Raw genomic sequence first — 12,301 nt, forward strand, 5'->3', positions numbered from 1 at the left:
CCAAACCAGGTCTAAACCAGGTCTAAACAGGGTGAAAACCAGGTCTAAACCAGGTCTGAATCAGGTCTAAACCAGGACTAAACCAGGACTAAACAAGGTGTAAACCAGGTCTGAATCAGGTCTAAACCAGGACTAAACCAGGACTAAACAAGGTGTAAACCAGGTCTGAACCAGGTCTAAACCAGGACTAACCAGGACTAAACCAGGTCTAAACAAGGTCTTAAAATAGAAATAAATTAGAACTATTCAAGATCCAAACCTTGACTAAACTAGGTCTGAACCAAGTCCAAAAACACATTGCAAACATCTTTATCTGGAACAAACAAGGTCTAAACCAGGTCTGAACCGGGTCTGAACCAGGTCTAACCCGGTCTCCGCCCCAAACGGACAGAGTATACATTCAGAGCGGCCCCGTGCGTTTACACAGGGGCCCATTGATGGCTGTTTGCGGACGGGAGGGGCCCCTCTCTGCAGCTGCTTTCACTTTACACTTTACAACCTGCAAAGCGGAGGGTGGGGCATGTTTTCGGACACCTTCCCCACCCGGGCTCACGGCGGAGATAAGGTTTCAGAAAGAAAAAGGGCCTTCACTTCACTGCCAAAAAGTCAACACGGACCCGAGCTCGAATGACCGAAGAACGCTGAGCAGTTCTGACCAGAGCGTTTACTTTTCCGCATCGGGAATAAAGACCGCGCTTCTTATTTTCCGTGCAGTTTTCCTCCTCTCGCGGCGAAATGGCCTGAACCTGGTCAAAACCGCTCCGTTCCGGTCGTCGGTTTTCGCCGATGTTGCGTCGCTTCGGCGGCGCTCGAATGGACGGCTCTGTCCTCGCGGCGGTGGGACGTTCAAAAGTCGCGTAGTGCAGAGTGTTCTGGAGCTGCTAGGCAACTCTCTGTCTGAGTTTAGGCCGGGAAAACTCCAGCCGTAAAGTAATAAAAAAACACTTAAATATAACACTTTGGCTATTTTTACGCCTCCTACACGGAAAACGATAACACGTACTTCGTTCAAAATGACTCAAACTCTTGTCATTTTTAGTAATTTCGACTAGTTTAGATGTATTTACTAAGTTTCCCCGTCGATAAAACTGTTTGTTCTTCACTCCCAAAGTGCAAATGTCAGCGTTAACTCAAGGATTATTGCGTTCTGACTTCTGACATCGAGACGTTCGAGTCATTCGATCGACGCGCGCGTTATCGTCTCGCGGCGTCTCGAGCCGTAAGCGCGAGATGTCTTTTTGTTCGTTTGGTTTCAAGTCTCGAGCTGCCCCGCTGTCCCGTCGTCCCCGCCCCCCAGGTCGCCTCACGCCATGTCGCCGATCATCTTCTTGTAGTACATGGCCTCGAAGATGTCGTTCTCGCCGGGGCAGTTGTGGTGGCACGCGCACGACTTGATGAACATCATGTGCTTCTTCATGACCTGGCCGTCCTGGCACTTGAACTCCATGGGCAGCGTGGTGGTCCGGTGCGGCGTGCAGCAGCGGCCGTCCAGGCACACGCCGCAGAACTTGGGCCGGTAGGACTTGGTGGTGGTGCAGCCGGAGATCTCGAACTTCATGGGCTTGGAGACCCTCGGCGTGCGGATGCACTTTTTGCCTTTCTGCGGGCGGACGAAGTGGGAAGGAAATGTTTAGTTAAAAGGTATTCTTAGGTTCTGTGAGGAAGAAGTAACGACTGCGACTAAACGTGACTTGGATTGAGAGTCTTGAGCAGTTTGGACTGGGTTGGAACAGTTTGGACCACGTTGTAACTCTGTAACTACGTCATTAAGTGTTGACGGGTTTAGAGTATTAAGTCGTTACTGAAACTGATGTGAATTTTGTGGCGTTAAACCAGCCGGTCGTGGACGTTCAAACATCTTAAGACGCCAAAGCTTGAACAAGTCGTTTTGGTCGAACTGAAACGACCTTCGACCGCACGTGTATCGCCCGTGTGTATCGCCCGTGTGTGTTGCCCATGTGTATCGCCCGTGTGTATCGCCCGTGTGTGGTGGATCGCCCGTGTGTGGTGGATCGCCCGTGTGTATCGCCCGTGTGGATCGCTTGTGTGTATCGCCCATGTGTGGTCGATCGCCCGTGTGTATCGCCCATGTGTATCGCCCATGTGTATCGCCCGTATGTATCGCCCGTGTGTATTGCTCGTGTGTATCGCCCGTGTGTATCGCCCGTGTGTATCGCCCGTGTGTATCGCTCGTGTGTATCGCCCGTGTGTATCGCTCGTGTGTATCGCCCGTGTGTATCGCCCGTGTGTATCGCCCATGTGTATCGCCCATGTGTATCGCCCGTATGTATCGCCCGTGTGTATTGCTCGTGTGTATCGCCCGTGTGTATCGCCCGTGTGTATCGCCCGTGTGTATCGCTCGTGTGTATCGCCCGTGTGTATCGCCCGTGTGTATCGCTCGTGTGTATCGCCCGTGTGTATCGCCCGTGTGTATCGCTCGTGTGTATCGCCCGTGTGTATTGCTCGTGTTTATCGCCCGTGTGTATCGCCCGTGTGTATCGCCCGTGTGTATCGCCCGTGTGTATCGCCCGTGTGTATCGCTCGTGTGTATCGCCCGTGTGTGTCGCCCGTGTGTGTCCGCCTCGCTCACCCGGATGCTCTGCTCCATCTGGGACTCGCAGGGCCGCACCATGCAGAGGCGGGTCTGCTTCTCCAGGCGGCAGTCGCGGTTGTCGTTGGTGACGCGGGTGGAGATGCCCAGGCCGCACGTCTTGGAACAGGCGCTCCACTCGGTGGTCTGGACCAGGCAGTTCTCGCGCATCAGCGACAGGTCGGGCCCGTAGGTCTCCTCCATCCTGTAGGCTGCACAGAGCGGGACGCGTCAGAACGGGTCAAACGCATCGGGGACGCAACGCGCCCGGAATACTTCACGTCTTTGATTGACAGTTTATCGTTGAGTTATTTTCTTTCAAAACACGGGAAAAACTTTACAACAACAAAGTTTACAATTTCAAGTAGTTTTGACTGGTTTGGATTATTACTTTACTTATTACTTTACTGCACTTAATACTTTACTAACTACTTTTTAAACAGGGGCGTTTCTAAGGAGTGGCCAACGTCTGATTGGCCACTTCACTCAGAGGCGGGGCTGAGGCTGTATATTTACATAACCATTCTCGGTATATTACGGATCATGTCGAACCAAATTAGAACGTAAAACTAGTAAACACGATTAAAGACTTAAAGCCTTAAAGCCTTAAAGCCTTAGGTGGGCCACCCTTTGGACCCTTGGGCCGCCCCAGTGGGAAACAAGTCTGGACACGCCCCTGTTTTTATGTTTGGATTAATTAAAGCTTTAATATATTTTTCATCTTTCAATATTTCGTCTCGTCTTACTCCATCGACAGATTCCGGAAACACGACGACAACGATTAAAGAACGTGGTTAAAAACGCCACAAAACAAGTCTCAAATCAAGTAACGAAGTCGATCTAACACTTTGTGCGCCGCGATTTTGATTTCAACCGGAAAAAAGGGCTCTTACACGGCAGGACGGATCCCAGGAAGGGGTCCAGGTACTTGGGCGTGTCGCAGACCCACTCCTCGCAGCACTTGCCGGGGACCTTGATGCGGCGGGGCATGGGGCAGTCGGGGCTGGGCAGGCGCACGTCCATGGAGCACAGGGGGACGCAGCCCATGGCGCCGTCCAGGCAGGTGCACTGGTACTTGCAGCTGCTCTGGAAGCTCTCGCCGCTCTTGTACACCATGCCGTTGAAGACGCACGTGGCTCCGTCTCGGGCTGCGAAGGGGGCGGGAACAAAAGCGGGATTCGGGTTAAATTGAGGCAAAATCTCGGGCGCGTCTTTGATCAACTGTTCGGTTTTACAAGCAAACGAATTGAGATGAACTGACTGGAAATTCAGATGGGTCAACGTTTTTTCTGAGTTTTTACAAGTTTAGATCGATTTGCAGTTGAGTCTCTGCGTATTTCAATAGCTTTACGATAAATATCTGACTGATTTCATGCGTTTAAGCTAAATTGTTAACGTCAACGAAGTGAGAAATTGCGAATGTGTCCTAACTTCTTGGCATTTAACAAGTAAAAGCATCCAAAATGAGACACTAATCAACGCTACAACCTTTTCTGAACAGTTTTAGAACAATCACATGGACCACGTGGCGACATCAACGAAACTGCTAGAGACCTCGGGTCCCTGAGGTCGCTCGGGTCGCTCGGGTCGCTCGGTCCTTACCCGTGCAGACGCCGATCCTCCTGTTCACCGGCGCTCCGAAGTCGCAGTAGAGGCCCCTGTGCGGGTCGCAGACGTCCTTCTCGCCGCAGAGTTCGCCCATCTGCTTGGCGCAGACCCTGCAGCAGCCGCAGCCGTCCAGGACCAGGCTAACGCCGGCGGGACACTGCGGGGCCGGCGACGGGCACGAGCACTGGCCGCCGCACTCCTGACCGGCGACCTTGGCAAAAACAAACGCACCATCCAGTCAGACAAGCGCATCCCGGGAAAAAGAAACACACACACGTGACCGCGGAGCTTTACGGGAGGGTCAGGACTTACCGGACGGGACAGCGCGGCGACGCACAGAAACGGCACCAAAATCCTCAGCGCGGCAACTTCGGCGATCATCTTGGAAATCTTTCGGCGTTCAACAATCTCGATAAAGTCTGAGCGTTCGTCGGATTGAGCGGATCTCTCGTAGTCGGTTATTTCTCAAAGGGGTTCTTCTTCTTCCAAAAGCTCTGGTCGTCGTTGCTCTCGCCGAGGGGAACGCTTTAGCTTGGGCGCTGTCGTGTCGGTCTGAGTTGGAGCGAGGAGAGCGCCGGGGCTTTTATGGGCCGGCCCCGCGTGGAGGTGCCAGCCCTGGACAAACATGGACATACTTGGCATTCTTTCCTGGCTTCTGACCCCCTCCTCTCCAGACGGCCCACATTCCAGCCGTCTGAGAGCGAGGGCCGCGCTCCAAACTCCCGAACAACACGGGCCCCGGAGCCGCCCACGCCGCCCTCCCTCCTCTCTCGCCTCCCTCCCTCCTCTCTCGCCTCCCTCCCTCCTCTCTCGCCTCCCTCCCTCCTCTCTCGCCTCCCTCCCTCCTCTCTCGCCGCCCTCCCTCCTCTCTCGCCTCCCTCCCTCCTCTCTCGCCGCCCTCCCTCCTCTCTCGCTTCCCTCCCTCCTCTCTCGCCTCCCTCCCTCCTCTCTCGCCTCCCTCCTCTCTCCCCGCCCTCCCTCCTCTCTCGCCGCCCTCCCTCCCTCCTCTCTCGCCTCCCTTCTCTCTCCCCGCCCTCCCTACTCTCTCGCCTCCCTCCCTCCTCTCTCGCCTCCCTCCCTCCTCTCTCGCCTCCCTCCCTCCTCTTTTGCCGCCCTCCCTCCCTCCTCTCTCGCCGCCCTCCCTCCCTCCTCTCTCGCCTCCCTCCCTCCTCTCTCGCCTCCCTCCCTCCTCTCTCGCCTCCCTCCCTCCTCTCTCGCCTCCCTCCCTACTCTCTCGCCTCCCTCCCTCCTCTCTCGCCTCCCTCCCTCCTCTCTCGCCTCCCTCCCTCCTCTCTCGCCGCCCTCCCTCCTCTCTCGCCTCCCTCCCTCCTCTCTCGCCTCCCTCCCTCCTCTCTCGCCTCCCTCCCTCCTCTCTCGCCTCCCTCCCTCCTCTCTCGCCTCCCTCCCTCCTCTCTCGCCGCCCTCCCTCCTCTCTCGCCACCCTCCCTCCTCTCTCGCCTCCCTCCTTCCTCTCTCGCCGCCCTCCTTCCTCTCTCGCCTCCCTCCCTCCTCTCTCGCCGCCCTCCCTCCTCTCTCGCTTCCCTCCCTCCTCTCTCGCCTCCCTCCCTCCTCTCTCGCCTCCCTCCTCTCTCCCCGCCCTCCCTCCTCTCTCGCCGCCCTCCCTCCCTCCTCTCTCGCCTCCCTCCTCTCTCCCCGCCCTCCCTACTCTTTCGCCTCCCTCCCTCCTCTCTCGCCTCCCTCCCTCCTCTCTCGCCTCCCTCCCTCCTCTCTCGCCTCCCTCCCTCCTCTCTCGCCTCCCTCCCTCCTCTTTTGCCGCCCTCCCTCCCTCCTCTCTCGCCGCCCTCCCTCCCTCCTCTCTCGCCGCCCTCCCTCCCTCCTCTCTCGCCGCCCTCCCTCCTCTCTCACCTCCCTCCCTCCTCTCTCGCCTCCCTCCCTCCTCTCTCGCCGCCCTCCCTCCCTCCTCTCTCGCCGCCCTCCCTCCCTCCTCTCTCGCCTCCCTCCCTCCCTCCTCTCTCGCCTCCCTCCCTCCTCTCTCGCCTCCCTCCCTCCTCTCTCGCCTCCCTCCTCTCTCGCCGCCCTCCTTCCTCTCTCGCCTCCCTCCCTCCTCTCTCGCCGCCCTCCCTCCTCTCTCGCCACCCTCCCTCCTCTCTCGCCTCCCTCCTTCCTCTCTCGCCGCCCTCCTTCCTCTCTCGCCGCCCTCCCTCCTCTCTCGCTTCCCTCCCTCCTCTCTCGCCTCCCTCCCTCCTCTCTCGCCTCCCTCCCTCCTCTCTCGCCTCCCTCCTCTCTCCCCGCCCTCCCTCCTCTCTCGCCGCCCTCCCTCCCTCCTCTCTCGCCTCCCTCCTCTCTCCCCGCCCTCCCTACTCTCTCGCCTCCCTCCCTCCTCTCTCGCCTCCCTCCCTCCTCTCTCGCCTCCCTCCCTCCTCTCTCGCCTCCCTCCCTCCTCTCTCGCCTCCCTCCCTCCTCTTTTGCCGCCCTCCCTCCCTCCTCTCTCGCCGCCCTCCCTCCCTCCTCTCTCGCCGCCCTCCCTCCCTCCTCTCTCGCCGCCCTCCCTCCTCTCTCGCCTCCCTCCCTCCTCTCTCGCCTCCCTCCTTCCTCTCTCGCCTCCCTCCCTCCTCTCTCGCCGCCCTCCCTCCTCTCTCGCCTCCCTCCCTCCCTCCTCTCTCGCCTCCCTCCCTCCTCTCTCGCCTCCCTCCCTCCTCTCTCGCCTCCCTCCTCTCTCGCCTCCCTCCTTCCTCTCTCGCCTCCCTCCCTCCTCTCTCGCCTCCCTCCCTCCTCTCTCGCCTCCCTCCCTCCTCTCTCGCCTCCCTCCCTCCTCTCTCGCCTCCCTCCCTCCTCTCTCGCCTCCCTCCCTCCTCTCTCGCCGCCCTCCCTCCTCTCTCGCCTCCCTCCCTCCTCTCTCGCCTCCCTCCCTCCTCTCTCGCCTCCCTCCTCTCTCGCCGCCCTCCCTCCCTCCTCTCTCGCCTCCCTCCCTCCTCTCTTGCCTCCCTACCTCCTCTCTCCCCGCCCTCCCTCCTTTCTCGCCTCCCTCCCTCCTCTCTCGCCTCTCTCCTCTCACTTTCCACTTTGTTTTCTCTCTCTCTCTCTCTAAACCTTGTTCTCGTCTGTTCTTTTCCTCGGGCCCTTCTCCCTCACTGTTTACCTCCATTTTCTCCCTCTACTTTTTCTCCCCTCTTCTCTCTAACTCTTTATTCATCCCTCTCTTTTCATCCCTGGCTTTTTCTTTTCATGTATCTTCATGTATCACTTTTCCTCACTGTTCTCTCTCTCTTTCTTTCTCCTTCTCTCACTCTGTTTCATTCATATTTCTCATCTCGCTCTCCCCTCCCTCTCTTTCTCCTCTATCATCCTCCCTCTCTTTCTCCTCTATCATCCTCCACATATGTATATGTGTAATAAACAAAACACAAAACGAGAGTACAAATCAAAAGAAAAGCACAAGGAGACATCAAATAAACAATATTACCAACAAAATAACTATATATTTAAATGAAAATAAAAGATAGAATTAAATTAGTCCCAATTTGTCCTTTCTCACCCTTTCTCTCCTCTCTCCCTCCCTCCTCTCCTCACCCCCTCCTCTTCCTCCTCTCTCCCTCCTCCTCTCTCCCTCCTCCTCCCTCCCTCCTCCTCCCTCCTCTCTCCTCCCTCCTCTCTCTTTCCCTCCCTCCTCCCTCCTCTCTCCTCCCTCCTCTCTCTCTCTCTTCCTCCTCCCTCCTCCTCTCCTCTCTCCTCCCTCCCTCCTCTCGTCTTCCCTCCTCCTCTCCTCCCTCCTCTCTCTCTGCCTCCCTCCTCCTCTCTCCTCCCTCCCTCCTCCCCCCCTCCTCGGACCCCACACTGTGAATTCCTTGCCTGTGACTTCACTGAGGAGCAGCCGGGGCCATAAATATTCATGTTAAAGGAGCCGAAAGCGGCGTTGGAGGCGCAGTTCAAAGGCCGAACGAAAACATTTGTTTACGCAGCAATAAATGAAGGTCTGCTAACGTTACAGCGCAGGTAAAAAAATATAAATAAGGAATTTATGTATTAGTAAAATGTTTGATCTAAAAAAAAATTGTAAGTAGTATTATATTTAATTTTAATGTTAAACAAGTGATTTTGTGGTTCCCACTCTCTTTAGCATTTCTAATATATTTCATAGCGACAAAGTATGAATACATTTATATCGTGGATATATTATTCCTCTTGACCGTTCTGATTTATATTTCTTAATGAAATGGTCATTGTTGTTTTGTTTAGTTTCTTTGTTATAATAACTCTACTACTACTCTACTACTTATTAATAATTTTTGATGAGATCTTTCTAGAAGGTTTAGAGACACTTTCATTCACTCTGTAAACAAGAAACAACAAACAAGTGTAAACAATAAATGAGAAAGTCCCTCACACACACAAAAGACACACAAACGACAAACAAAAGACACAAAAACGACACACAAAAGCCCCCCAAACGACACACAAAAGACACACAAACGACACACAAAAGCCCCCCAAACGACACACAAAAGCCCCCCAAACGACAAACAAAAGACACAAAAACGACACACAAAAGACACACAAACGACACACAAAAGCCCCCCAAACGACAAACAAAAGACACAAAAACGACACAAAAAAGCCCCCCAAACGACACACTAAAGATACAAAAACGACACACAAAAGCCCCCCAAACGACACACTAAAGACACACAAACGACACACAAAAGACACATAAACGACACACAAACAACACACAAACGACACACAAAAGCCCCCCAAACGACACACAAAAGACACACAAACGACAAACAAAAGACACATAAACGACACACATAAGACACACAAACAACACACAAACGACACACAAAAGCCCCCCAAACGACACACAAAAGCCCCCCAAACGACACACAAAAGACACACAAACGACACACAAAAAAAACACAAACGACACACAAAGACACACAAACGACACACAAAAGACACACAAAAGAGCACATGACTTTTTATTAGAATCACAATCACACTGAAGAACAACAACGGTTCATTTGGGTCTGGACCATGTGAGCTGCTGGACCATGTGTGCTGCTGGACCATGTGTGCTGCTGGACCATGTGAGCTGCTGGACCGTGTGTGCTGCTGGACCATGTGTGCTGCTGGACCATGTGTGCTGCTGGACCATGTGTGCTGCTGGACCATGTGAGCTGCTGGACCGTGTGTGGTGCTGGACCATGTGTGCTGCTGGACCATGTGAGCTGCTGGACCATGTGTGCTGCTGGACCATGTGAACTGCTGGACCATGTGTGCTGCTGGACCATGTGTGCTGCTGGACGCTGTGTGCTGCTGGATGCTGCGTGCTGCTGGACGCTGTGTGCTGCTGGACCATGTGTGCTGCTGGACCGTGTGTGCTGCTGGACCATGTGTGCTGCTGGACCATGTGTGCTGCTGGACCATGTGTGCTGCTGGACCGATTGTGCTGCTGGACCATGTGTGCTGCTGGACGCTGTGTGCTGCTCGACCATGTGGGCTGCTGGACCATTTGTGCTGCTGGACCATGTGTGCTGCTGGACCGTGTGTGCTGCTGGACCGTGTGTGCTGCTGGACCATGTGTGCTGCTGGACCATGTGAGCTGCTGGACCATGTGAGCTGCTGGACCAAGTGAGCTGCTGGACCATGTGTGCTGCTGGACCATGTGTGCTGCTGGACCATGTGTGCTGCTGGACCATGTGTGCTGCTGGACGCTGTGTGCTGCTGGACCATGTGTGCTGCTGGACCGTGTGTGCTGTGGAACCGTGTGTGCTGCTGGACCGTGTGTGCTGCTGGACCATGTGTGCTGCTGGACCATGTGTGCTGCTGGACGCTGCGTGCTGCTGGACCATGTGTGCTGCTGGACCATGTGTGCTGCTGGACCGTGTGTGCTGCAGGACGCTGTGTGCGGCTGGACCATGTGTGCTGCTGGACCATGTGTGCTGCTGGACCATGTGTGCTGCTGGACCGTGTGTGCTGCTGGACCGTGTGTGCTGCTGGATGCTGCTTGCTGCTGGACCATGTGTGCTGCTGGACCATGTGTGCTGCTGGACCGTGTGTGCTGCTGGACCGTGTGTGCTGCTGAACCATGTGTGCTGCTGGACCATGTGTGCTGCTGGACCGTGTGTGCTGCTGGACCGTGTGTGCTGCTGGACCATGTGAGCTGCTGGATGCTGCGTGCTGCTGGACCATGTGTGCTGCTGGACCATGTGTGCTGCTGGATGCTGCGTGCTGCTGGACCATGTGTGCTGCTGGACCATGTGTGCTGCTGGACCGTGTGTGCTGCTGGACCGTGTGTGCTGCTGAACCATGTGTGCTGCTGGACCATGTGTGCTGCTGGACCGTGTGTGCTGCTGGACCGTGTGTGCTGCTGGACCATGTGAGCTGCTGGACGCTGTGTGCTGCTGGACGCTGTGTGCTGCTGGACCATGTGTGCTGCTGGATGCTGCGTGCTGCTGGACCATGTGTGCTGCTGGACCAGGTGTGCTGCTGGACCGTGTGTGCTGCTGGACCGTGTGTGCTGCTGGACCGTGTGTGCTGCTGAACCATGTGTGCTGCTGGACGCTGTGTGCTGCTGGACCATGTGAGCTGCTGGACCATGTGTGCTGCTGGATGCTGCGTGCTGCTGGACCATGTGTGCTGCTGGACCATGTGTGCTGCTGGACCGTGTGTGCTGCTGGACCGTGTGTGCTGCTGGACCGTGTGTGCTGCTGGACCGTGTGTGCTGCTGGACCATGTGTGCTGCTGGACCATGTGTGCTGCTGGATGCTGCGTGCTGCTGGACGCTGTGTGCTGCTGGACCATGTGTGCTGCTGGACCATGTGTGCTGCTGGATGCTGCGTGCTGCTGGACCATGTGTGCTGCTGGACCGTGTGTGCTGCTGAACCGTGTGTGCTGCTGGACCGTGTGTTCTGCTGGACCATGTGAGCTGCTGGACCATGTGAGCTGCTGGACCATGTGAGCTGCTGGACCATGTGTGCTGCTGGACCATGTGTGCTGCTGGACCATGTGTGCTGCTGAACCGTGTGTGCTGCTGGACCGTGTGTGCTGCTGGACCATGTGTTCTGCTGGACCATGTGAGCTGCTGGACCATGTGAGCTGCTGGACCATGTGTGCTGCTGGACCATGTGTGCTGCTGGACCATGTGTGCTGCTGGACGCTGTGTGCTGCTGGACCATGTGTGCTGCTGGACCGTGTGTGCTGCTGGACCATGTGTGCTGCCGGACGCTGTGTGCTGCCGGACGCTGTGTGCTGCTGGACCATGTGTGCTGCTGGACCGTGTGTGCTGCTGGACCATGTGTGCTGCTGGACCATGTGTGCTGCTGGACCGTGTGTGCTGCTGAACCGTGTGTGCTGCTGGACCGTGTGTGCTGCTGGACCGTGTGTGCTGCTGGACGCTGTGTGCTGCTGGACCATGTGTGCTGCTGGACCGTGTGTGCTGCTGGACCATGTGTGCTGCTGGACCATGTGTGCTGCTGGACCGTGTGTGCTGCTGAACCGTGTGTGCTGCTGGACCGTGTGTGCTGCTGGACCGTGTGTGCTGCTGGACCGTGTGTGCTGCTGGACCATGTGTGCTGCTGGACCGTGTGTGCTGCTGGACCATGTGTGCTGCTGGACCATGTGTGCTGCTGGACCGTGTGTGCTGCTGGACCATGTGAGCTGCTGGACCGTGTGTGCTGCTGGACCGTGTGTGCTGCTGGACCATGTGTGCTGCTGGACCATGTGTGCTGCTGGACCATGTGTGCTGCTGGACCATGTGTTCTGCTGGACCATGTGTGCTGCTGGACCGTGTGTGCTGCTGGACCATGTGAGCTGCTGGACCATGTGTGCTGCTGGACCATGTGTGCTGCTGGACCATGTGTGCTGCTGGACCGTGTGTGCTGCTGGACCATGTGTGCTGCTGGACCATGTGAGCTGCTGGACCATGTGTGCTGCTGGACCATGTGTGCTGCTGGACCATGTGTGCTGCTGGACCGTGTGTGCTGCTGGACCATGTGTGCTGCTGGACCATGTGAGCTGCTGGACCATGTGTGCTGCTGGACGCTGTGTTCTTGCGAGAGGAGAACATTCTTCAGGTCTGACCTCACAGAACGGGCCAGTGCTGAGCCGGTGAAACCACAGACTGAACAGTGGAAAACACAC

At 56.4% G+C, this 12,301-nt stretch overlaps 1 protein-coding gene across 1 annotated transcript; it reads right to left on the minus strand.

The window, feature by feature from the left end:
• Positions 1-1,252: 1,252 nt before the first annotated feature.
• ccn2a (cellular communication network factor 2a) lies at positions 1,253-4,723 on the minus strand. Its single transcript, XM_072460901.1, has 5 exons — positions 4,511-4,723; positions 4,193-4,409; positions 3,484-3,738; positions 2,591-2,802; positions 1,253-1,600 (listed from the first exon to the last, which is right to left on the minus strand). Exons 1-5 carry the CDS (start codon positions 4,577-4,579, stop codon positions 1,304-1,306), a joined length of 1,050 nt encoding a protein of 349 aa, XP_072317002.1. The 5' UTR covers positions 4,580-4,723; the 3' UTR covers positions 1,253-1,303.
• Positions 4,724-12,301: the final 7,578 nt, after the last annotated feature.

The sequence above is a fragment of the Eucyclogobius newberryi genome, unplaced genomic scaffold, assembly GCF_026437365.1.
Source record: "Eucyclogobius newberryi isolate DKJ021-1_F unplaced genomic scaffold, fEucNew1.0.hap1 SCAF_1, whole genome shotgun sequence".
Lineage (NCBI taxonomy): Eukaryota > Metazoa > Chordata > Actinopteri > Gobiiformes > Gobiidae > Eucyclogobius > Eucyclogobius newberryi.